At 37.7% G+C, this 27113-nt stretch overlaps 4 protein-coding genes across 6 annotated transcripts; 3 read left to right on the forward strand and 1 right to left on the reverse strand.

Moving 5' to 3' along the window:
- Positions 1-1129: 1129 nt before the first annotated feature.
- Positions 1130-2167, forward strand: LOC113651733 (trace amine-associated receptor 1-like). Its single transcript, XM_047817971.1, has one exon. The coding sequence runs from the start codon at positions 1130-1132 to the stop codon at positions 2165-2167; it is 1038 nt and encodes a 345-aa protein (XP_047673927.1).
- Positions 2168-4085: 1918 nt separating this feature from the next.
- LOC113651683 (trace amine-associated receptor 7d-like) lies at positions 4086-5072 on the reverse strand. Its single transcript, XM_027160525.2, has one exon. It carries the CDS (start codon positions 5070-5072, stop codon positions 4086-4088), a length of 987 nt encoding a protein of 328 aa, XP_027016326.2.
- Positions 5073-7833: 2761 nt separating this feature from the next.
- On the forward strand, positions 7834-10051 carry taar1b (trace amine associated receptor 1b). Of its 3 annotated transcripts, none has more exons than XR_007143943.1 (4): positions 7834-8000; positions 8082-8127; positions 8199-8284; positions 9527-10051. XR_007143943.1 is itself a non-coding variant. In XM_027160586.2 (4 exons), coding segments are annotated over exons 3-4 (1047 nt in total). In that variant the 5' UTR covers positions 7834-8000; positions 8082-8127; positions 8199-8282; the 3' UTR covers positions 9408-10051. The 3 variants fall into 3 exon arrangements, 1 of the variants encoding a protein (XP_027016387.1); XM_027160586.2 differs by having other exon boundaries at positions 8363-10051; XR_003442724.2 differs by having other exon boundaries at positions 8082-8284.
- Positions 10052-18492: 8441 nt separating this feature from the next.
- LOC113651731 (trace amine-associated receptor 13c-like) lies at positions 18493-25783 on the forward strand. The gene is made up of 2 exons (XM_027160576.2): positions 18493-18528; positions 24770-25783. Exons 1-2 carry the CDS (start codon positions 18493-18495, stop codon positions 25781-25783), a joined length of 1050 nt encoding a protein of 349 aa, XP_027016377.2.
- Positions 25784-27113: the final 1330 nt, after the last annotated feature.

Consider the following 27113-nt stretch of genomic DNA (forward strand, 5'->3'; position numbering starts at 1 on the left):
CCCAACCAGCACCCCCATCACCACCCCCTGCCCAGGTCCACTCTGCTGAATCACAACTGTGCAGCACTGCACAACTCAATCCACTTGATCAGGTTTGCCCACGACAAGGCTGTGAAGGCTACTTTTTGTGAAGGCTTAGAAAAGCCCATTTCCCAACCTCATCCTTAATACATTCTACAGAGAGACTGGTGTGAGCATCCTGAGCAACTGCATCAATGCCTGGTTTGGGAAGTGCAAATCCTGCAGTATTGTCAGCGACGTGGGGTAAAAACAGACCCAAATGCAGGACAGCATAAAAGTAAACAGGATTTATTAACTAAAAACTCAGACTAGGACACAAGACGACAGGACAAAGACAATGACAACATGAGAGGATTCCGTGCTGCCATAGGTAACACAGCACAGCTAAATAGACATGACAATAAAACACATGAGGAACAGTTGTGCAGAGGCAGGGAGGAAGAGACAAGCTCGGGGCAGACACGTGACAGAGGACATAAACAGAAGCACGTGGCCAAAGTCCAGGCTGAGTCCTGACAAGTATTGTGGACAGCAGAGAAGGTGTTCAAAGTTTTTCTTCCCTCTATCACCGACATTTACATCACAGGTTGCATCTGCAAAGCCAACTGCATTATGAACAACCCCACACACACCTCACACAATATCTTCACCCTGCTGCCATCTGGAAAAAGGTATCAAAGCATTTGGGCCCTCACTACCAGATTGTGTAACAGATTGTCTCTTGTCCCAAATCATAGACCTCTCAATAATGAAATAAACCTCAAGGAAGCTTCCCTAGATTATCCTCTGTAAACTGGGTGGTTTGTTTTTCCCCCATCATGCTCCGCAAGGGATTAATTAGACTATTTGCTATTGCCATTGACAGACTATAAATTTACACACTCTTCTATCTGGTTATCTTACCTTGACATGGTACAGAGCAAGGTATAATGAGTTGTTGTGAATACAATCATTTACATTATTAAATTTTAATATAATACAATAGTATAGTATAGATTTAGACATACTGTAATACTGCTTATGATGTTATATTAATGATGTTGTAATGCAATAACTTGTTCATTATATTAATTTTCTCCAGATCTGGAAGGCATTGTGAGTGCAGCAGATGGATGAAGCAGATCGCATTGATCTGCAGATTCCAGAGGAGCCTTCACTTTGTTTCAGTTCCCTCAATACCTCGTGTTTGAAGATTGATTATCGTCTGGAAGTTCGGGTTTTGCTCTACATCCTCTTTAGCACGTCTTCTCTTATCACTGTGATCGGAAACCTGCTTGTGATTATAACTGTGGTACATTTCAGGCAGCTGCGCACATCAACTAATTACCTCATTCTCTCTCTGGCTGTTGCTGACCTGCTTGTAGGAGGAATAGTGATGCCTCCTAGCATGATACGCTCGGTGGAAACTTGCTGGTATTTAGGAAGCACCTTTTGTAAAATACACAGCAGTTTGGATGTCACCGTGTGCACTGCGTCCATTTTAAACCTGTGTATTATTTCTTTAGATAGATATTATGCTGTATGTCATCCGCTTCTCTACTACAGTAAAATGACTCCAACTACCATTAGATTCATGATTGTTGTGTGTTGGAGCATTTCTGCTGTACTTGGGTTTGGAATGATATTTCTGGAAATCAATATTCTTGGAAATGAAGAGTTTTATTACAATAACTTTGTGTGTGAAGGTGCATGTATGGTGTTTCAAGCTAAAGCAGCAGCCATAGTGTTTCCTTTGCTCTGCTTTTACATCCCTGCTGTAATCATGCTTTGTGTGTACGTGAAAATCTTCCACACAGCACAAAGACAAGCTCGTGCAATTCGATCCACAAATGCACAGATGAAGACGGTCAAAGAAAAAGCCACCATAAGCAAGTCGGAAAGGAAGGCCACGAAAACGTTAGCTATAATTGTGGGAGTTTTTCTGACATCCTGGGTGCCGTTTTTTATCTGTAACTGCATAGATCCATTTATAGGATATTCGGTTCCTCCGATTGTGTTTGATTTATTTCTTTGGGTTGGATATTTTAATTCTACATGTAATCCGATAGTGTATGCATTTTTCTACAGCTGGTTCAGACAAGCTTTTAGAGTCATTCTATCTGGAGGAATATTTCGAGCCAATTCCTCACACACCAGACTTTTTTAATGGCTTTTTCAAACTGAAACATTACAAACTCTGACCAGTGAAAATGGGGAAAACTTTCCTCTTCTCTTCATTTATAATTACTGTTCGCTTCTGATGATCAACAAGCAATAATTGTTTTTATTCCTGTTCAAAATCTGAGCAAATTATTAAAGGGATTATGTTATTGTGTCAATCATATTTAAGTAGATATCAAAGTGTACATTAAGAAATAAACCCAATAAAACCTCTTCGTTGCAGCTCTCATTATGGACTTATGTTAGACTAGAAATTTTCAACAGGTCCCTATGTCATCATAAAGAGTCTCTCTCTCTCTCTCTCTCTCTCTCTCTCTCTCTCTCTCTCTCTCTCTCTCTCTCTATTCATTTATCCTATTCAATTCAAGAAAGAGGATTTTTAGTGTTTTTTTATCTGGTTTATGATGTGTGGGACACTGAAAAATATCTTCACAACAAATACATGTTAATTGAGTAATTTTATATATGAAGGTTCTCCAGTGTTCTTAATATTCGGTGTGTCAAAAACTGATTTCAATTTAAGAAATAAGTAAAAAAATATGGATGACCTTTCTGAACCGAATGGACATGGATATGTTTATCTGATCTATCGTTGCATATATTAAGAGAAACACCTACACTGGTCTGTGATGAATCTGATCACAGGTTCATGCACATTACATTTTCTATCAAGTGGCCTTGGTAAGTTTCAAATAACCGGTGCGAGACTAAAATTCATCGACACATATTATCCACCAGTGTGTTTTATCTCCACCTTTTTCCCAGCAATTTAATCCTATTTTAATTTAAATTAATCCTATAATTTTAATCCTATTCAATAACACTGCTTTAAACTGTTTGGTTTCCATCTTTTGTGTCTATCCTGTTTTCCCAATGCTGGTTTGCTTAAAATGAAAAGGACCTGCTCACTCAGCAAGCCATGGCAATACCGGACGATCCTCTGAACTACAAGCCATCTTCCTTTCCCACACCCAGTAACCCCAGAGACATATAACAGGATATTTTGGGTTTTTCTTAATGCAACACACAAATATTTAATCTGAAATGATAATTCAATTTAATAAAGCCTCAGTACTGTGTACATATTCAGTCACCACAGAGTTGGTTGAGATGCAAGTTTAACTGTGACCAGGGCTTAAAAAATAAAGACAGTCTTTCATGCGTAAATATTAACCACAGGACAGTACATGTAAATAATGTTGCTTGTTGAACTCCGGAGAACGTCTTGACATTTCCGTCCAAATTTGACTACAAGATCATAATCAAACCCTAAAACAGTCAGTATTTTTTCTGTTGCTTTTATGTTTTTATTATATTATCATATAATTATATTTTTTAATGGGGGTACGGTGGCTTAGTGGTTATCACGTTCGCCTCACACCTTCAGGGTTGGGGGTTCGATTGCTGCTTCCACCTTGTGTGTGTGGAGTTTGCATGTTCTCCCCGTGCCTCGGGGGTTTCCTCCGGGTCCAAAGACATGCATGGTACGTTGATTGGCATCTCTGGAAAATTGTCCGTAGTGTGTGAGTGTGTGTGAATGAGAGTGTGTGTGCCCTGTGATGGGTTGGCACTCCGTCCAGGGTGTATCCTGCCTCGATGCCCGATGACACCTGAGATAGGCACAGGCTCCCCGTGACCCAAGAAGTTCAGATAAGCGGTAGAAAATGAATGAATGAATGAATGAATATAATTAGCTACACGGAGCAAACCAGAGACAACGTTCTTAAGACAGCTTCTTAAATGTATTTATAATGCAGTGATTTCACCAGGACAATAAGGGTCAAATAAGACATTTTTAAAAATGTACAAGAACGCATTTAAATAATATCAAGAAAGAAATCTAATATTCTACTTACATATAGATTTATAGAGAGATATTTACTGCTACAACTTTTATGATTGAGCTACATCTGCATGAGCAGTTTGCTCAGAAGGACCTTTGCAGTTTTCCTGAAACAGCTATAAAAGAATACGTAGATTAAAGGGTTAAACATCGCGTTTAAATACGCGACCCACATAAGAGACTCATACAAAAGGGTATTGATCGAATGGCCTATTAGTGGGTCAATAATATTACATATAAAAAATGGTGTCCAGCAAAAAAGGAAGGTTCCGACGACTATAGCAAGGATTTTGGTTGCTTTGAGATCTTTAGTTGTCAGTGGGGCAGAAAGATTTGGGCCTTTACTGTAGCCATGAATCACTTTAGCGTGTCTTTGTGCCACAAAAAATATCCTGCTGTACACAGAGATTATGATACATACAGGGATAAAGTAGAAAATAATAGAATATACTAGCCCGATTTCTTTGGCATGCAAAGAAAAGCACCCCCCCACACAGGATTTGTAAAAATCACCCCTGATCTTGACTTGTGGATTTGAAATGACAATGGCGAAGCCAAACCCTAACGCAAGGCCCCAGCTGGAAATGATCATGGCTGCACCGGTTTTGTTGGTCATCAGGATTCTGTAGTGCAGAGGATAAAATATAGCCAAGTACCGATCAATAGAGATGAAGGTAAGATGAAGATAAGTGTTACACAGCACAACATCAACAGTGGTGTGAAATTCACAGAAAGTTAGACCAAAGTACCAGCAGGATTCGACGGAACGCATCATGCTGTGTGGCATCACAAACCCTCCGATCAGAAACCCAGCCAAAGACAGAGACAGGATAAGATGATTGGTGGCTGTTGGAAGGAGATTCTGAGAAACGTAGATGACAAGGATGACTAACAGGTTTCCGCTCACAGTGAGGATGAAGATGGTGGTGAAGAAGAAGTAGAGTGAAAGGCGCAGGCCGAGAGGGTATATGGTACGAAGACACGAGTTGTTCAGAGAATCGTAACACAGAGCAGTGGACTCACGCATTCCAGACAGATTCGTGTTCATCTTTAGAGAAGTGTTTCATAAACAGAATGTCTAAAAATACAGAACACATGAGATTGAGGGAGTTACTTACACTGTCTATGCTCGATAAAGATAAACATGGTGTACTGTGTGACACGACATCTACAGTCAGAAGGAAGCAGCATATGAGATCGTTTAGGCAATTATTCAACCATTTCATTAAGGAGTCAAGGGGTAAAATGTTAGATATATAAATACACACACACACACACACACACACACACATTGATATTACAAACACACACACCATGATGCCTCAGAATATTTCTTCGTACTAAACTGTGTGACATTCACATTATATTACAATAAAGGTAAAAGTCCTTGTCTGGTTCGACATGTTCACAAACAAATCGTTACGGTGTCACATTCAGGACATTAATTTAAACGAACGAAAACTTTGTCACAGAAAGAAACGTTTCATTTTCAAATGATATGTAAATATTACAGCCAAACTTCTGTATACATTTAAAGGCTAATAAAAGAGATGATTTTTTTTTATGATAAAATTAGTGAGACCCAACGGGCCGAGCCGAACGGTTTCAGGTTCTCGAAAGCTCAAGATGTCTCACAGTAATAAACCTGAGAGAGCTGGTACAGATAAACTGTAAAGGTAAACATGGTTTATTACTGTTTACTGCTCTTTATGGGCCTAAAACCTTTGGACACTGATGGATGGATGGATGGATGGATGGATAGATAGATAGATAGATAGATAGATAGATAGATAGATAGATAGATAGATAGATAGATAGATAGATAGATAGATAGTATCTATCTATCTATCTATCTATCTATCTATCTATCTATCTATCTATCTATCTATCTATCTATCTATCTATCAGCACTACCACCACGTGGACCGTCTGTTAGAAGATGAACAAACTGCAGATTACAGAACATAAAATACATTAATCTTTAGCTGCATATAAATGTTACATACATGTTATTTATAATAATAATAATAATAATAATAATAATAATAATAATAATAATAATAATAATATCTGGGAGAACTTTAAAGGTTTTACCTCTGTATGACTGAGTGTCTGTGTCCTGAATAAACGCTAACAACTTATATGTATTTATTCATATATTTATATAGGAAGTACGAGAGGTAGGAGAAAGGAAGCACCGCTGATTATAAACCAATCAAAAACACTATTTTCCCCTCATGTGGCTGGAATTGCACTCGATTGGCTTATTGCTTATCACGCATCACAGACCCAGACGACTTGCGAAGGTTTCTGCTTTACATCAGACAGATACGATCGTGTCATACGTGGCCTGATGTGGTCTGTAGTGTTAATGTTCCACTGCTGTGACCTTTCGATATCTCTGTTCGGCTAAAGGTTAATGGTTTATTTCATTATTTTGAGTTATTTATGTGCCACTGAACACAAAATATTGAAAGCTTGTTGTTGTTTCTTTGTAAGGGATAAAACCTCAATATCCTAAAATCCCAGTATAAAAATACACAATTAAATGGTGACGAGTTTTATGAAATACTCTACTTGAATACTTTGTATGTTTTGGGGGGTTTTTTGGAAGTGAATTTTATTTTTATGGCTAAAGTTGTAAACAAAAGTGTTAAAGTGTTAGTTTAGAAGCTTTTTACCCAGATTGTACCCAGATTTTCTACTGGACTCATAAACCTCTAATAATAATTCATTCATTCATTCATTTCCTATCCGAACTTCTCGGGTCACGGGGAGCCTGTGCCTATCTCAGGCGTCATCGGGTATTGAGGCAGGATACACCCTGGCCGGAGTGCCAACCCATCACAGGGCACACACACTCTCATTCACTCACACACTCACACACTACGGACAACGTGCTAACCACTAAGGCACTGTGCCCCCACCTCTAATAATGAATCTATAGATATTCATATAATATGCTAATGAATTCAGAGATGTCATATCTGTGGTATCTAGCTAATTGTTTTAAAGCTAATTAGCATGTTATAGCACTGAATATCCTTTTTATTTAATTAAGGTTACAGTAATTAAATCTCAGCCAATTCTTTCAAAGGCCCTACTGAGTAAACGGTCTTCATGTGTTCGTCATTCACAGTACAACAGTCCGTTTGAGGGAAGTGCAAACAATGACACAACACACTGCCATTGGAACAAACGGCCAAAACAATCAAGTGTTATCGAATACAGCAGGTAGCAACCGAGTGCCTACATAATCTGCATTAGAAATAGGAGGAAAAAATTAACCGAGAGCTTTGTTCCATGTAGTATGTTTACTTTTCTCTCTTACAGTCTTCATAAGATTTATTCAAAAGCATTGTATCATGAGATAAAAAGCACCGTGACATGATATTAAACTTAGAAGTGTCAAAACATGTGCACACACGAGTCCTACAATCAGAGTTAATGTGATTGCTCATGTAGAGAACGATCTGTTTAATCCAGGCCTTTGTGTTAATATCTGTTCCTTTCGAAGTGTCAATATTAAACATCTGTTTCTCATTGTGTGTGTGTGTGTGTGTGTGTGTGTGTGTGTGTGTGTGTGTGTGTGTGTGTGTGTGTGTGTGTGTTGGAGTCTGTTTGCACAGGTCATAATTGCGAGTCTGTATAAGGAAGCTGCGTATCTGGGCACGTACAGTATCTAGGTTTCACAGAGATGTTTGCTCTGTGTGGAAGTTTTAACACGACACAAGGTATTAAAGGACCCCTGAGGTTTTTTTTTTCTTCTGCAGAAGATCTTGTGAATGCTGGACTTCTTGAAGGGACCATTTTCTCACACACAAAAAAACAAGCTATACCCATGGGAGAAGACATTCCATGGTTTATTTCCATACTGTAAAAGGATTCAGATGTCCTCTGTGTTTGTTCCCAGAAGAAATTTATCGTTTTGCTAACAGTAAAAAAGGAAGTGGTTCAGTTCTGATCTTCTGGCCAAGTGAGTTTCTGACTTTAATAAATATTTTGTACTTTATAGCTTTATTATAACTTTCTAAATGGTTTGTAATTATTTTAACAGCAGAGAGGGGATGTACTTGTTGGACCTAGTCAAATACAAGCTGAAGGTAAATCATTAAACATTACAAGTCTATCACGGACAGAGACACGGCTTTTCCACTGAACTTCTCGTTCTCAGATACAGTTTCTCACGATGGACTACGATACCTTGTCTGACTCGGATGAAAATACAACATAACATCTACATATCCTCACTTTGTGAATGTAAGTTTAAAAAAAATTCTTGTATTTGAACTTAATGACATCTTATTTTTGTGTAAACATTTTTTCTCCCACATGAAGGACCACGATGGATGATCTAAACATCAGCGACTTCAATCAGAATGCGCTCGTTTGCTATGAATCCATTAACGGATCTTGCTGGAGGATTTCACGACCTTTGAACATCCAGATCTCCATGTTCCTCTTGATGACAATCACCATCCTGATGACTGTGATGGGAAATATTTTGGTTATAATTTCTATAGCACACTTCAAGCAGCTCCACACACCGACCAACCATCTAATCCTGTCTCTGGCCATGTGTGACTTCTTGTTGGGTATTTTTGTGATGCCGTTAAGCTCCATGCGCTCTGTGTACGGATGCTGGTATCTCTCTGACTTTATGTGTAAGGTGCACACAGGAATGGACATCATGTTGAGCACAGCGTCTATTTTCCATCTGACTTGTGTGTCGGCGGAACGTTTTTGTGCTGTTTGCAGCCCGTTGACGTATCGTTCACGCTTTCGTTCTGCCACTGTGCTGTTTCTGGTCTCAGCTAGCTGGTTTATTTCTGCAGCGTTTGCTTATGCATTAGTGTTTGGAGAACTCAACCTCAAAGGCAATGAAGATTTCTATGAGTCTCATGTGCGCTGTGTTGGAGGTTGTCACGTCTTTTTTAGCCATGGCTCAGCCGTGATCACCTCTATGGTCTCTTTTTTCATCCCTGGCTTAATTATGTTCGCCATCTATTCCAGGATTTACATCGTTGCCAGAAGCCAAGCGAGATCCATCAACATTTTGGCCAATCAGCTCCGGATGCACAGCCCCAAACCTGGAGCATTCAGGTCCCGAACAAGAAAAAGCACAATGACTCTCGCTATTGTGGTTGGAGTTTTCCTCCTCTGCTGGACTCCATTTTTTCTCTGCAACATCATCGACCCTTTTGTTAATTATACAATATCACCATTGCTAATCGATGCCTTGGTCTGGTTTGGATATTTGAACTCTGCACTGAATCCCTTCATTTATGCGTTTTTGTACCCTTGGTTTAGAAAGGCTTTGAGGATCATTATCAGCGGAGAGGTTTTTCACAGGAACAGCTGCAGATTTCAGTTGTACTCCTGAATAAAACCTGACAGCTGGGAGAGAAAAATAAACTCATTTTCTGTAGTTGATTTTCTTCTGATACCTTATTGTCAGAACTGAAGACTAAAAAATTGGTTCTGGTTTTCATTAACTTTCAGGAACCAAGGAAGCAGAATTGTCAGAGCCGGTGGGTGAGGCCTTTATGGTGGCAAATAAAGACAATATCACATCGTGTCTGTAAAAGAAGCATCAAACCACTGAGCGAAACATCTGTATCTCCAAAAGACTGGTGTTCAGCTACAGCTTCAGAATATTTAAAAGTCTGACACATGAAGCCAAACATGTATATGTTCTTACATCTAAACCATATCACCACTGTTACACGCTTGTATGTTGTTGCTTCTGTAAACAACTTGTTTTAAGAAACAAAACTGAGACTGAATGGAACAAAGGTGCCACAAACACTGTTATCATCCTTATTAACTGAGATCTCTTTTACTGGTTAGTTGAGTTTCAATTTTTTTTTTGTGTTTGTATAATTTTATTCCTTTAAATTCCCAAATGTTTTCGACCACTGTGTCTTGTATAATATTCAGTGTATACTTTTCCATGTGCTGTACAGCACTGTAAATAAAGTTAATTTTGGCTTCAGTTCATGAGTAAAAATCAACCATGTTTCATCGACATAAACGTTTATTAGTTGTCTTCAAACAGATAACCAGGCCTACATGCTGTTGGTTAGTTAGCTTAACCCAAACTAGAAAAAACAGCAATTATTTATATATTTTAAATGTAGATTCTGTGATATGTTCACTTATTATTTATTACTATGTATTAGTTTGACCTACAGACTCTGGAAAACTAATCATGAGAGATCTTACTTAGTGATTCTTAATCTTATAATGGATTGATTATTGGACTAATAAATTATTATAAACCATAAAAAAACCTCCAAGAGAAAGAAAAATAGCATCATGTGTTCATGTTTGCTGTCCTGCGGAATGTCGTAAATTAAACTGTGTGATGGTGCTGACCTCTGGGGGTGGTGATATGTAAGTGCACCAAGTGGTTTTATTGCCCTCTGTTGGTACAAAAAATTAATAAATAATTTAAATAATAAATAAAATGATTAATAAGGGCAATTAAATAAGTACATAATCCCTTGAAACATATTTACATTTCAATTACAGCCTTAATAATACTGCAAAACTTGCAAACTTGAAGATGTTGCACTTTCTGCGTGTTCACAGACATTAATTTCTCAGAAGAACAGAAGAACAAATTGTAAAGCTTGACCACAGTCACTCACAGACATATTGCTCTTACTACAGTGTCATTTTCTGCAATAATCTGTCAAATAAGCAATTTTAATTAAGAAACAAACAAAAAAAGTAACAGAAATATCAGCTATTCTGTATGTCAGAGAGAGAGAGAGAGAGAGAGAGAGAGAGAGAGAGAGAGAAAGCAGAGAGAGAGAGAGAGAGAGAGAGAGAGAGACCTCTAGTGGTAATAAACAGTAAGTGCACTACTTGGAATAGTTACTGTAGATGAGTGTCTGGTGACTGGAACTGAGTTCTAATATTTGTTAACATCAGACTCAAAAACAAAAGGAACTGAAAGCAAATATTGCTAAATGCACATCTACACTAGAGATCATGTGAAAACACACTATATTTGACCATTTTTCTTTTTTTTTTTTTTTTTACATACGGCTAAGTACGGTGACCCATACTCGGAATTCGTTCTCAGAATTTAACCCATCCAAAGTGCACACACACAGCAGTGAACACACACACACACACACACACACACACACACACACACACACACACACACACACACCGTGAACACACACCCGGAGCAGTGGGCAGCCATTTATGCTGCACCTCAGTCATGGCCAGCCCGACCCACAACCTTAGGGTTAGGAGTCAGACTCTCTAACCATTAGGCCATGACTCCCCCCCATAATATATTTATTAAACCACATTTTTTAATATTATAACAATAGAATATATATATATATATATATATATATATATATATATATATATATATATATATATATATATATATATATATATAAAACTAGCCTCAGTAGCTTAAAAATGGTTTTGATTGTATATTTCTATCTATCTATCTATCTATCTATCTATCTATCTATCTATCTATCTATCTATCTATCTATCTATCTATCTATCTATCTATCTATCTTACTGAGCTGAGAATGTTTTATTAAATCTGTAGTGAATGTTTACATGTTAGTTTATTTTATAACTGAATATTTTGCACAGTTAAATATTAAAGTAAGTAAATCTTATTTGGACTAAAAATTAAACAAAACAATGAAAACAATTATTTAACAATTGTGAGTAAAATGAAAGATAGATGATTTGAAGTATTAGGGCCCTAACATCAGAATTCCATATGACATTCACTATATATCCAAATATCTACAAATCTATACAGTTTGTGTGATACTATACATTATTCCAAATGTATTTAGTTTTAATAAGCTTTGCTTATTTGTGAAGGATTTGCACTCGTTTCTGGATTGTGGATGCAGAGATGCAGTGTTTATTCAGACACAAGTGCAATCGTGAGGTCAGACTCTGATGCTGGTGTTCAAGTTTATCCTAAAGGGATAAACCTGTGGGGAAATCGTGGCTTAATGGTTAGAAAGTTTGTCTGAGGGTTCAAGTCTCGGGCCGGCAATACCATGACTGAGGTGCCCTTAAGCAAGGCACCGGACCCCCCCAACTGCTCCCCAGGCGCCGCAGCATAAATGGCTGCCCACTGCTCCGGGTGTGTGTTCACTGCTGTGTGTGTGTGTTCACTGCTGTGTGTGTGCACTTTGGATGGGTTAAATGCAGAGAACGAACTCTGAGTATGGGTCACCGTACTTAGCTGTATGTCACTTTCACTAAAGGTGTTTAGTGAGGTTGAGGTCAAGGCTCTGGACAGGACTTTGGAGATCCTCCACTCTAACCTGATGACACCATGTCTGCATTATGTTTGGGGCATGCTGGAACATCTTTGCTCTAGGCCAGAGGTGTCAAACTCTGGCCCGCAGGCCAGAATTGGCCCGCGGTGTAATTATATTTGGCCCGCGAGATCATATCAAATGTGCATTACAGCTGGCTAGCCGCATGCTCCACTAATACTACAAATCCCAGAATGCCTTGCCACTGTATTGATGCGTAGTCACGAACAGCAAGCGCCCCTCATTCTCTGTTGACAGTCGTTAACAACCAGTTTGTCTTGTGTGCTAATGGAGCTAACATGTCTGTAACTAAATAATATAACATAAGAAGACACTATGAAACAAAACATTATGAGAAGTATAAGGACCTAGATATAAAGCAGAAGATGCAGAAGGAAAAAAAAGTCTGGTTTCCTGGCAGACTATGTTCATGAAAGCAAAATCAAAAAGTGAAGCTGCTGTAAAGGCGAGTTTTATTGTGGCAGCAGAGATGGCAAAATCTGCCCGGCCCTTTAATGAGGGAGAGTTTGTCAAAAAGTGTATGGTCAAAGTTTGCGAAACGAACACCACTGAGGCCATTCTTAAAAATATTCTTGTTTGCCGTAACCCGACCGACCTTGTCAATTTAGGACCGACTCGATTTAAGTCCGATCGACTTGCCGGTTGTAAATTTGCATTAAGAAAAAAAAAAGGGATTTTTTTCCCCTCTTCAAACAACTAATACAAAAGCAATAGAATAATATTAATGCGTTCGGGCACCATAATACATCTAAAAAATTCAGTAAAACAGCTGGACACTGCTTTAACTTGGCACAAAGTTCTGGAAAAACTGTGTCCAGCATCAAAATGAGGTTTGCAATGATGCGCCCGAAGGCACGCGTTGAAGACCCAGTCAGTGATGTCACAATATGCTAATTTGTTTAAAGTCATACCTATGTAATCACCATCACCAAAATTGTACATTTTTTTTTTTTTTTACATTGAAACTTAAAATATATCAAGCTCTGGTTGTTCCAAATCCTGTGTTTAAGCAATTCTAAAGTTTGTTTCCATATGAAAAAGGTTGAACATTACATATCAGTTGTAGTTAATTTTTCAATAAATATTCAGTTTGACTTTATCTCAGTTTTATATTTTGGCCCACTGTGAATTTGAGTTTGACACCCCTGCTCTAGGCCAATGAGTTCCCAAGTAGCTAAACTATAATGCTTTGTATGGAGGAGCAAATACTATACGATTGGTCTTCCAACTTTGTGGTAACAGTTAGGGGAAGGCCCATGATATGTGTGATGGCAAAATAGTGTATGTGTAAAAGCCATCAGTTATAAGTATTAAGACTAAGACTAACTGACTTTTCGTTTTGTGGACTCTAGATTACTTTCAAATGTAACTATATGATGTGCCTTACAAGAGGTATGAAAGCAAAGATTTGAAAAATTCAGATTCCATAGCTGCAGCATCCATGCATGTGGTCATGTATACCAGTGGTCCCCAACCCCCGGTACCGGCAAAATATCATGATATCTGGTCGGGTTTAGGTGACATCTGGAGCTGTGCGGCTGCAAGCGGCAGTGGCATTTTAGCTTTGTTGGAGAGAAGGTATATGTATCGCTCTTCTCTCTGTTCACCGGTACTTTGTCATGTTTAACAGTGCTTGGTGTACGTGTATATTGTGTTTGCTCAAATTTAACCCACAAATTAGCAAAAATGAGTACGAAACAGTCGTCGTTAGAAAGTTAGAAACTCTGCCGGTGTTCTGGATTAAAGTCATGGCAGTTGGGGACCACTGATCTATACAACGGCTCACCTATGCAAAACATACCAAAAATTCTAATCAGAGACATCAACAGTTTTGACTGCATATGGAGCCAGAGCGTGAGGATATCAACCAGTTATATATCATAAACTACAGTCTATCTAAATTTTCCTCCCAGTCTAGACATTTCCACATCCTATCCCATTTAGATTTGACATTAATGGCACTCAAATGGGTCACATACAGTATAGAAGGATTTGGCACCTTTATGACTCACAATGAATGAAACAATTATAAAGAACATGTGAGTTTCTCTAATGTCCCTATTTGTAAACCAGGCAATAGCATAGGCAGCCCTGTCAGACTAGTTGATGTACTAAAATAGAATTCTATACAGATCTCATTCTTGTTGTAAATCACTTAAACAAGGAGAGTTTGAAGGCTCGATGCTTTGGTGAGAAATTTGCCTTGTATAAGCCTATAAACAGATGATGGGTGTAAGGTCATATCACCTGTTTTATTCCTAGATAGACTGTAGTGATTGATAGATAACTGGTTGATATACAGTACATCTGGTTCTTTATAACCAGATAATGGGAGTGAGGTCTTAATCACCTGTTTTACTGAAACATTTGTCTGACCTGTCAGAATTTAGTGAAGGCCAACTGTCAGTGATACGTGTTATAAACAGTGCAGGTCTTATGTTAATGTGGTGACCAGTCTGCTAGCTGTTCATCTAATATAGTGGAAATTCATGAGGTGATCCTCTCTCTCTAAACTAAAACTGACCCCCTGGGTCATGGACATCATTCCCTCTGTCTAAAGGCAGGTTGGACAAACAGCCCCATGATCACATGCTTCCATCATCATAGTACATGGTCAAGCAAAGCAATCAGATCTGACCTACCATCAGTCTGTTAAAGGGTAATAACATACTGGTATAAGTTAACCAGAAGTAAAATACAACATCATAGATTTACCATTTGAATTTCTGGTAAAGGCTTCAACATGTGTGTCCACAAACACAAGCAAAGTAGATTATAAAGTCTTATATAACCAAATAAACAAAATTAAACTCTACTAATTTTTATTTCTCTTAATTATCAGAAAGGTATATGTTATAGTTATATTTCCTACTACAATGTGACACATCACATAAACTTGAGCAAGACCCCATGGCCTATGATTATAGATCGATCGTTGAAGAAGACCTTATTTACTTGGTGAGTAGGGTACAGTACTCACATATTTGACAAATAATGCTTTTCTGAAAATGTGAATGATTTGAGCAAATACAATATTCTGGTTTATTTTGATTATTGTTTTATTTAGTCAGCTCTCTGAAAACTGGACCTAATGGACTTATCATTAGTGTAACATGAAGGATAAACAGGATGATGAAATATTGTACATAAACAAATTAATATGGGTTTTCAGAAGACCAGAATTAGATGAGAGTGTGAAGTCATTAAGATGTTTGGTCTTTAACACCTTTGATTAGTCAGATACCTGTGAGAGATTCCCATCATTAAATGTGAGAAGTGGTAACTGGGCTCTTAGGCATTATCTCAGATGACAAACATCACCTCATAATGTTTAGTCATCATGATGCAATAAAGGTTAAGCAGATTTCAAACAATATTCATCAAAAGTTTATGAGGCTCCAAAAGCATGTTTGAGTTCATATGTTTTCAACAGATTACAAGACAGCAGAACTCAATCAAAATGTCAAAGTAAATTTTTCAACTCATAGTGAGCTCAATAAGCCTAGAAGTTATAAAGGCTATTCATGTTATATTTGCATGGACACAAACAATTAGAAAGGAAATCTGTAGTTTCTTTATTATAGAATATTTAAAAACAAAAGAATACATCTTAAATGATGACACGACAATCTGGAGCAAATGCAATAATACACTAATTGAATCATTAGGGAGCAATGAAGGATAAACAGGATGGTGTAATATTGTGCACAGAATCCAAATTAGATGAGAGTGTGAAGTCATTAAGATGTTTGGTCTTTAACACCTTTGATAAGTCAGATACCTGTGAGAGATTCCCATCATTAAATGTGAGAGGTGATAACTGGGCACTTAGGTGTCTCCAACAACAAACATGACCTTATTGTTGTGTCTGTCATGATGTAACACAGTTAACCAGATTTAATACAATACTATTTCTTTGTTGATTTTTGATCGTAGGCCAGATTCAGCCTGTTAACTCATGATTATTGATCCTAGCAAACTGCTCAGACCCCATAGATCTGCCAAACCTTTCATAGTGCCTGAATGTCCTAGAGCAAGAGAATGAGCTACTCAGTTGATATCTAGAGAAAAAGTCCCAAGAAGTACAAATAAAACATTAGCCGGTTACACATGTTTTGGAGCATAGCATCAAGAGTAGTTTTATCAGTTTAAGTGATAAAATACTCTGAGCTCTGCTGTAGTAACTGGTTAGCAAAGAGTTACCATGGGGCAGTGGCTCAACTGGTTAAGGCTCTGGGTTGTTGATCGGATGATCGGGGTTCAAGGCCCATCACAGCCAAGCTGACCTGCTTGAACAAGGCCCTCAACCCTCCCTATATCAGAGTGCAGGGGTGCTGTATCATAACTGCCCATGCTCTCTGACCCCAACCTCCTCAGTTGGGGTATGTGAAGAAAAGAATTCCACTGTGCTGTAATGTATATGTGGGCATAATAAAGGCTTCTATTCCCCCCGTTCTATTTTATGTCTGAGTGTCTGTTTATTCTATGTCTCTGACAAGCACAGACAAATATATGGGGTCTGACAAGCACAGACAAATATATGGGGTCCTTCATCGTAAATGTCAGAAGCTGATGGAGGCATCACTACTAACAGATGATGATGAACACAAGGCTCAACAGTTTGGTAAACTCACTGCCACCCTGGTTGATATGTGGTGTCAAATGTGGCAGAGACTGTATTATCTCACATACAAAATAGAACATAGCTCTACACAATGATTATGAATACCTTCATAATCAAGACAAGTTCAATGGACAGAATGAAAACCATGTGTTTCTGTGTGTATCTTTACATACATTGAAGGGTTGGATTTTACGATCCAAATCTGATCCAGGAACTTTGGAAGGAATTAGACTTTCAATGGATGCATCAGTACTCAATCTTCTTTGTTTCATGTCTTTCCCCAAAAAGGTTTATGTATATTATATTGATGTTATATGGCAAGGTTGCACCTCATATAAAGAAAAAAAATACAAGAACATACAATATAAAGAAACACTCTGGAGTGAATGCAGTTATATGCTCCATCAATCATTAGAACAACAGGAAGAATAAACAGGACGAGGACCAAAATGAGACAAGAGTGTGACAACATCCAGTCTCTAAATTTCTTTACATGAACCTCAGACCAATTAGATTGGAATCAATGGGAAAATAGATCAGATCTAACATGAGTAAAGACTTACAGTCCAAGAGGAACAGAAAGCTCTTCTAATACTGATCCTGATGGGTCATGGGGCCTAAATAATGGAGAAAAATATTTATTCGTGTACATGACCTGCTTTACTAGATAGAGCATTTCCTGTTAAAAGGATTGCTCATTAAAATTCACAGATGGGAATAATCAGTAAAATTATTTAGATGACAAACAAGCAAGCAAATTAAGTGGACTATATTACAAGCTTTAAGCTGTCAATCAGATGGTTTGCCTGATTGACAGCTAAACAACAACAACATAGATAAAAGTATGAAGTCAATACATTAATGTGTGACACCTTTAATTAGTCATGTACCTGTGAGAGATTGTCCATCATTAAAGGTGAGAGATTTTAACTGGTCTTTTGGGCATCATCTCAGATGTCTGCCACAACCTGATAACCTTATGTGTGCCTGTAAAGATATAAACCTGGTCAGAAATGAAGAAACAGAAGTCCTGTTTTGTGGTGAAAATCCTTGACAAGTCTGAAGGTGATCTAAAATGGGCATGAATGTGTGATGAGTGAACATTAAACACAATGAATTCTGTCCTGTATGAGTGAAGTCAGTAAAAATACTGGACCACACATCAGTCTACACACAAGGCCACATCATGATATCCCTATGATTTAATATCCCTATAATCTGTCAATAACACTACATGAATTCATATTTGTATTGTTTATTCAAATTAATAATATTTACTGCACTGTTTGCTGTAATGATATAATAATGTTTGTTCATTTTGACTAAAAATGTTCTTTGTTCTGATCTTAACACCAGCTCATCAGTGTTAACAGTGAAGCTGTACACAGCTGCACTTTTCCTGATTCATTCGAGTGTCTGTGTGTTAAGCAGAAGAGTTTGGCTCTGTTAATGTTCATCAGAGGAACAACCTTCTCACAAACACTCAGATCCAAGAGCTTATGATTTTCAGCACAAGTTCAAATTTGCTCAGTGTAGCAGTGCTGATTAACACACACATCATATCCACAACAATTGTTAAGACCTGAACACATCTGATCTCTTCACACTACTGCTTTTCCTTTTTGTCTCATACACAGTCACATTTACAGTTTATAAAACTCTTATGTCTGTGTTTTAGATTAAATGAATGATAAAAACATGAACTAAACATGAATCCCCCTCCACCACCAACACCACCAACACACAGACACAAAGATGTCTCTTTCTGCTCCATGTCAGGGCAATAAATTAGAGAACAGAAATTATAAGGTCAGAAAATGGTCATTTATAAAAAGAAAAAAACTATATATTGTACATAAATCTACTTAAACAGCAACAACACATCAGATAAAAACGTTACACCATCCAGTCCCTAAATGTCTTTATAGAAGCTGAGGCCTATCGATTTAATACACATGATTACAGTAAAAGGTAAAAGCAGGGAAGCAGATGACTGCAATGTGATAATGAATAAAATCATTCAGATATTGCTGCAGAAACATTTGATATACAACTAATTAAACTTCCTAAAAATATAATAAAATTCAGACATTTACCACAAACTTGACTTCACATGTCTCTCGATATTGCTAATGGCCCATGTGTCAACACACAGCCACATCACAATGTGTTGACATTGTACATATAATCTTTACTCAGTATACAACACTGCACTAATCAGAAATATTATTAAAGAGAAAACTGATATGTTTGTCATGATATAACAACAGTTTTGCTCATTCTGACTAGAAATGTTCACTTTACTGAAACACCTTATGAGTAACTGATGATTTACACGACTGCTCATAGCACAATGATGCCTGACATTACTTTACGATTCTTACCTAATCTTAATGCTAAAAATTTGGTACAGCTGTTGGGTCACTGGATAGTTTATTAAGGTTGTAAATCATGTATTATTGTATTCACAGTCCCCCTGTCCCAACCCATCTGGGTGAACCAACTGAGATTAGATTTTTGGAAGAATGCTCTTCAGGCCAAGGCTCCACAAAGCTGTTCTGGCAGCTCATAATGGCCTGACTCCTTATTCATGTGGTGTATTTCCTTCAATGCACCATTCTGTAGTTTTTGTCTGTCCATAGTGACATAATGTCGCTTGAAAGTTTGTGAAGCCTTTTAAAATTTTTAAATATTTTTGCATAAATGTGAAAGAACACATCAGATTTTCACACAAATCCTAAAAGCAGACAAAGTCGAAAATGTTCTATATCTTATATATCTGTGAGGCACAATTCTGTGAACATCTTGGATTAGTATTTACTATCAAGATCAGATTAAGGTCTCCATGAGGGTCCAGTTTTAACTAAAGAACAGAGATACAGTACAGACCAAAAGTTTGGACACACCTTCTCATTCAAAGAGTTTTCTTTATTTTCATGACTATGAAAATTGTAGATTCACACTGAAGGCATCAAAACTATGAATTAACATGTGTGGAAGTATATACGTACATTCACTGTCAAATAGCCCTTACCTTGTTGAAAAGGTAGTGTGTCCAAACTTTTGAAAGGTGTGTCCAAACCTTTGGTCTGTACTGTATATCAAGGTCTGATGTTCATGACATGTGTTTCTGGAAGGGGATCATTGCAAAAGCAAGGACTTCAGAAAATAATCATTTTTTGTTCATCAGGCTGGAAAAGGTTCCAAAATCATCTATTAAGAGTTTGGACTCAGCCATATAGATTCTGTAGAAATGGAGGAAATCTAAGACCATTAGTACGTCCCCAGAAGTGTTCAACCAACAAAGATCACTCCAAAACAAGACACATAACAGTCTGAAGCGTTATTTTTGGAGAAAGAAAAATACCGAATTCCAGCATAAGAACCTTATACGGTCTGTGAAACTATAGTATCATACTTTGGGCATGTATTGCTGCATCTGGACCAGGAGCTTCATTGATGAAACAATGAATTTAGAATTCTACCAGTGATCTCTAAATGAAAATTACAAGACATCTCTCCATGAACTGAAATTCAAGAAAAAATGGGTTATACACCAAGACAATGAGACACCCAGCACACAATGAGCCCAAGCAGGAAGTCTGTGTACCAAAGAATGATTTAAGCGTAAGAAAGATAATGTTTTAGGATGACCAAACCAATGTCCTGACTTTAATCCAACAGAAATGTTTTGGAAGGGCCTGAAGTAGTCAGTCCGTGTAAGGACACCCAGTAAAATCCCAGTGCTGAAGCTCTTCTGTACTGAGGAACGGAATGAAGTTCTTCTAATCTGTTGTACAGAACTGATCAAAAGTTACTGGACACTTTACTTACAGTTATTACTGCACAAGGAGTCACAACAGATACTGAAATAAAGGTTCACACACTTCTGCCAGTCACAGATATGTAATGTTGGATAATTTTTCAGTCAAATGAAGGATAATATTTTTGGCTCATTTATTTTATTGTGTTCACTGTTTACTTTTAAGACTTGTTTGAAAATCTGATGATGTTTTGGGTCACATTTATGCAGAAATACAGGAATTTCTAAAGGGTTCACAAACTTTCAAGCGACACCGTATATTCTGGGAACAGTCAAGATTTCTTTCCCAAGCCATCCAACAGTTTAAACACGTTATGCAAAAGGATTTGAGTTGTCTTTTCATTATGTTTTCATTCATTCAGGTGTTTTCTTATGCTTGAATGATCTGATTAAGGATATTCTTGCTCAGGGTCCAAATAACACAGAATACAAACAAAACTCCAACAAAAACTAGACAAAGGTACTATACTGTACAAAACAGGAAGGGAGCTTCTATGCAGAATACAGCCATTTTGCTCTTTCCCTGAAGATATCTCTCTTCCCTGCACAGGACAGTATTAGACCCTTTGGCTCTGACGAGCATGCGGTTCTGATTTCTGGCTCCAATGACCATACCACCTTTGCTAAGGATGTCAGTCAGCCTCTGCTTTGCCGAGGACATAGCTTCTCCCTCTAACTTCTCCCTCTAACTCCTCTAACTTTGGCTTAGAGGAGGATATCGCTTCCCTTCTGGCTTCACTATAGATGTTGCTTCCTCATTGGGCAATGACACAACCATCATGCCACCCTGCAGCTTTGCTAAGAACTTTGCTGTGCATCACTGCTCAGCTGAGGATCTTGCTCTACCTGCTTGCTCCTCTAGGGTTGACATTCATTTTGGACTTTTGGGGTGTGATAGCCTAGTGGTCAAGTTTTTGGGCTACCAATCGGAAGGTTGTGAGTTCGATTCCTACGTGCCACTGCTGGGCCCCTGATCAAGGCCCTTAACCCTCAATTGCTCAATTGTATAAAAATGAGATAAAAGTTGCTCTGGATAAAGGTGGCTGCTAAATGCTGTAAATGAGATGTAAATTGTTTAGTGAGCCTCCACCGCCAGAGGGACATTTGGCCTGGTGGTCCAGGACCTCTCTATGACTATAGGTCTGTTATGCTTGTAAAACTGCACTACCCATTAAACCATGTGACCCTACTGATCACACACCTGTTCCCAATAGCACCTAGTGACCACAATTATTAAATGTTATGTTCTTTTTTGCATATTTCATATTCACTGTTTATGTTTAGCCTACAGGTTTTTTTTTATTATGTTGCTTTGTAGAAGCCAACATTCTGTTTTCCTATTTAAGCTTAGACAAAAATTTATCAAGAGTAACTCCTCCTAGAGCTTTCGAGCCACATGCACCAAATTCGGTTTATGTTGTAGATCCCGGTCTGAAGTTTGTTGCTGTTACTTTTCTAAGCGATCCGAGTACCGGTACTTTTGGTACCAGATCTTAAATTTGCCTTTTTCCCCATAGACTCCCATTATAAATTTGGAGGTTTATACTGTAACTCGGCAAGCTTTCGAACTCTCCACACGAAACTCGGCCAGCTCCTTTAGGGTGATACTCTGAACAAAGGTTTAAATTGGTGTACCGACTGGCCTTTCGGTTGTACCACAGCTCTGCCCCCAAATGTGCAAAATGTATCCTATCACACATTATAAGATGATGACATTGTAGTTCAGGTGTTTTTAGGACCTCTTTAACATATACTGTAGGGTCTACAACATCAACGTCTTTAACATCGGTTTCACATGTGGATGCCCTTTAATGCTGTCATGTCTTGGGCATTTAAGAAAACAGGAATAGTTTTTATGCTCGTATAATATTAAAGGACTTTAAAGATATTCTTCTACAATATATGTTATGCAAATAACATAAGTTAAGTTTTATTTTCATAGAAGCAATAAATATTTAGCAAAAGAAAGCCCTTGTTTAAGGCCTTATTCCAGGAACAGTTGATGCTTTTTATCCAATTTTAGCTATAAATTCAGTTGCTTTATTGAACTATAGGGACATTTTCTATCATTTATTTCATAATAATGGATTATGTTTAGGGTCCTATATTTTCCATCTTTCACTTGAATCTAACCCAATTCCCCTGACAATGGTCATTGAAGCTGTAAGTCAAAATTGAACTGTTATTAGGAGTAATGTTTAGTTCAGCCTCTAGTTAACCCTGGTTCAGACAGATTTTGTAGTCACAGATTCAGCTTCAGATATATCACCAGTAAGGGACACATACTGTATGGAGCCCAAGCCTGAGGACGGAACACATCAATCAGTGCAGTTCTTCCAGTGCAGACATTTCCACATTACTTTGAAATTGCCAATAAAGTTAGTGAAATGTTGGCACATGGATTGATTTGGCACCTTAATAACTCACAGTAACACAAATTTGTCTTCAGTATTTCCAATATTTATTGAAAAATGAATGAAATTTTATGATCATGCAAATTGAGCCTTAGTATGGGAAGTGCATGATTTTGAACATAATTGGAGTTTGTCTGACCCATCAGAATTCAGTGAAGGCCGACTGGCATAGTGATATGTGTTATAAACAGTGCAGGACTTATATTAGTGACGTGACATACAGAACGGCTAAGTACGGTGACCCATACTCAGAATTCGTTCTCAGTATTTAACCCATCCAAAGTGCACACACACAGCATTGAACACACACACACCGTGAACACACACCCGGAGCAGTGGGCAGCCAGTTATCGTGTGGTGGTTGGAGGTGTTCGGTGCCTTGCTCAAGGGCACCTCAGTCGTGGCCAGCCCGAGACTCGAACCCACAACCTTAGGGTTAGGAGTCAGACTCTCTAACCATTAGGCCACGACTTCCCCACTTTTAATATATTTATTAAACCACATTTTTTATATTCTAACAATCTTTATTAAGATTAAGTACATATAGAAAAGAAATATTTGAGTGTCAAATTACACTAAAAATAAAAGTCTAATAAAAACCTAATAAAAGTGGCAGCATGTATTGAATTGATTTAAGTACAGTAAAGGCTTAAACAATTCTGTCCTTATTGGCCAAACATTAAATCACAAATCACAAGCATGGGGTTAAATGCTTTATAGTCACCACTATTTCATTTTTTTATGTACCTGTACATACATTACCAGTCAAAATTCATCTGCCTCATTACTCATGTACTATGATACTATGTAATAACACACATCGCAGTCAGTCACACACACAGGCAGTCGTGGCCTAATGGTTAGAGAGTCTGATTCGTAACCCAAAGGTTTTGGGTTCGAGTCTCGGCCGGCCACGACTGAGGTGCCCTTGAGCAAGGCACCGAGTCCCCCATCTGCTCCCCGGGCGATGCAGAATAAATGGGCATAAATGGGTACATGGCCATTACACAACCTTACGATTACGAGTCAGACTCTCTACAAATTAGGCCACGACTTGCACGACTTATTAATGTGGTGACCAGTGTGGTAGCTGTTCATCTAATATAGAGAAAAGTCATGGGGTGACATGGGGTCATGGTCTTTCCCTCTGTCCAATGGCGGGTTGGACAAACAGCCCCGTCATCACATGATGCTGCTTGAGGATCAAAATTACATTTTTTCCAGTTCCATCATTATATTTCATGGTTGAGCAAAGCAATCAGATCTGACTTACCATCAGTCAGTTATAGGGTACATTTTACATGTATGACATAGATGTGTAATAACAAACATTTTTTCTTCTACCTAAAGGGGAAGTGTCTTGTTTGCTAGTGGACTACTATCTCCCAGGTGGTCCCAGTACTTGTACAGTAAGCAAGTATAACTATCAGCATCACTCAGAATAAGAATCACTTTCACGTGAAAATGCGAATCAGTGCGAGTGGTGTGTCTATATTTTTGACATCATAATTTTGAAGGATGGTAGGACAATTACTGCAGGATGATGTAATAGCATATTGTTATCCTGAATCAAATGTCTCATGTCATAAACGTTCTCAAAATTTGGCAGCAAAAACTGTGGTATATTCAATACTGGTGCTTGCAGCAGTAATTACAGTTGTAGGGAACTCTGTGGTCATCATCTCTATAGCTCATTTCAAACAACTTCACACACCTACAAACATTTTGGTGATGTCTCTGGCTCTGGTGGACCTACTTCTGGGAATCACAATCATGCCTTTCAGTATGGTCAGGAGTGTGGATGGCTGCTGGTACTTTGGAAAAGAATTCTGCTATTGGCATTCTACTTTTGACTTTCTCTTCACTGGTGCATCAATTTTTCACCTGATTTCTATTGCTACAGATCGATATCAAGCTGTATGCTATCCACTTCAGTACCCTTCAAGAATAACTCTACCTGTCGCAGGCCTTATGGCAGCAATGAGTTGGATTTTGGCCACAGTTTATGCTTTCAGTACTGTTGGTACAAAAGCAAATGAAGCAAACTTAGAACGTTTTATTGCATCAATAGATTGTTTTGGAAGTTGTATATTTTTGATTAATGGTGTATGTGCTACTATAAGTACGGCTCTATTTTTTGTTTTGCCAATCTGTGTTATGATTGGTCTGTATTCTCAAATATTTTTGGTTTCAGAAAAGCATGTAAGGAAATTGGGGGGCACAAAACAGGGCAGAACGGATGTGGCATCAAGTAAAATTTTACAAAAGGTGAAACATGAAAAAAAAGCAGCAAAAACTCTTGGGATTGTTGTAGGAGCATTTAATTTATGCTGGATGCCATATTTCCTTACATCTGTCATTGATCCCCTTTACAACTATAGCACACCTGGAATTGTTTATGAACTATTTGGCTGGTTGGGTTATATTAATTCTACATTCAACCCTATCATATATGGGCTTTTCTACCCATGGTTCAGGAAAACACTATATCTCATTGTTTCTCTAAAAATATTTGCCCCAAACTCCTCTGACATAAAGGTTTATGCAGCCTAAAATTATTATTAGTACTTTAATTATCACAATACTTCTAATTCTTTATTAAAATAGATGTGGAAAATAAAGAGCACAAATTGTACTGTTTGAATGGTTCTGCAGTTATTATTTGGCTATACTAATAACTGATAGATTAACTGATAATATTGTAATGGCTATTACTTTTCAGCACACTGTCTTATGGTTTATTCACTGTGGCCATACGTGCCAGTGTTTCACAGTAGCCAAGCCATTATCCTAGAAAAAGGGGGCCTGTGATCGTTGTAGATGTTTATTTGAAAGGATGAAAAGATGAACATTTTTAAATTCAAATAAAAAATGAAAATTTTACCCTTAAAAAGAGGTTACTCAGTGGTTATATTTGATGTGCATCTAAATAACATGCATGCTTATCTATAAGGTTAGGGAAAATGCACATTTCCTGAGTATGCAATTAACAATCATCAACAATCTTTTGATCAATGTGTCCACACATCTGCCAGAAATGAAGGCTGCCTTACAGATTTTCAATGAATTCACCTGCTGTACAGGATTTCAAAGCTGTTCGATATGTGATGGTAAATGTTCAGGAACACATTATGGATATTGCAGATAGAAATAGTATCTACAATATCCATGATGTTTTTTCCTGAACATTTACAATTTGCAGATACAGGATTTGTGTACATTGGTGTTTTTGACAGACCTCTGGTGGCATGAACACTAGATAAAAGTTAAAAATCATGTTTCAGCCAAATTAATACTGTTGGGTCCTCAATCAATGTCCCTCCACTGCTCAACTGTATCCTATCACACATTATAAGATGATGACATTGTAGTTCAGGTGTTTTTAGGACCTCTTTAACATATATTGTAGGGTCTACAACATCAACGTCTTTAACATCGGTTTCACATGTGGATGCCCTTTAATGCTGTCATCTCTCAGGCATTTAAGAAAACAGGAATAGTTTTTATGCTTGTATAATATTAAAGGACTTTAAAGATATTCTTCTACAATATATGTTATGCAAATAACATAAGTTAAGTTTTATTTTCATAGAAGCAATAAATATTTAGCAAAAGAATGCCCTTGTTTAAGGCCTCATTCCAGGAACAGTTGATGCTTTTTATCCAATTTTAGCTATAAATTCAGTTGCTTTATTGAACTATAGGGACATTTTCTATCATTTATTTCATAATAATGGATTATGTTTAGGGTTCTATATTTTCCATCTTTCACTTGAATCTAACCCAATTCCCCTGACAATGGTCATTGAAGCTGTAAGTCAAAATTGAACTGTTATTAGGAGTAATGTTTAGTTCAGCCTCTAGTTAACCCTGGTTCAGACAG

Source organism: Tachysurus fulvidraco, chromosome 9, assembly GCF_022655615.1.
Source record: "Tachysurus fulvidraco isolate hzauxx_2018 chromosome 9, HZAU_PFXX_2.0, whole genome shotgun sequence".
Taxonomy (NCBI): Eukaryota; Metazoa; Chordata; class Actinopteri; order Siluriformes; family Bagridae; genus Tachysurus; species Tachysurus fulvidraco.

What these genes read in the sequence shown, in the direction of transcription:
- LOC113651733 (XM_047817971.1), top strand. Translation starts at nt 1,130, where the DNA reads ATGGATGAAGCAGATCGCATTGATCTGCAGATTCCAGAGGAGCCTTCA.
- LOC113651683 (XM_027160525.2), bottom strand. Translation starts at nt 5,072, where the DNA reads ATGAACACGAATCTGTCTGGAATGCGTGAGTCCACTGCTCTGTGTTAC.
- LOC113651731 (XM_027160576.2), top strand. Translation starts at nt 18,493, where the DNA reads ATGATTTTCAGCACAAGTTCAAATTTGCTCAGTGTA. An exon ending in GTTCAAATTTGCTCAGTGTA is followed by an intron (nt 18,529 to 24,769) that starts GCAGTGCTGATT and finishes CAATTACTGCAG; the next exon opens with GATGATGTAATAGCATATTG.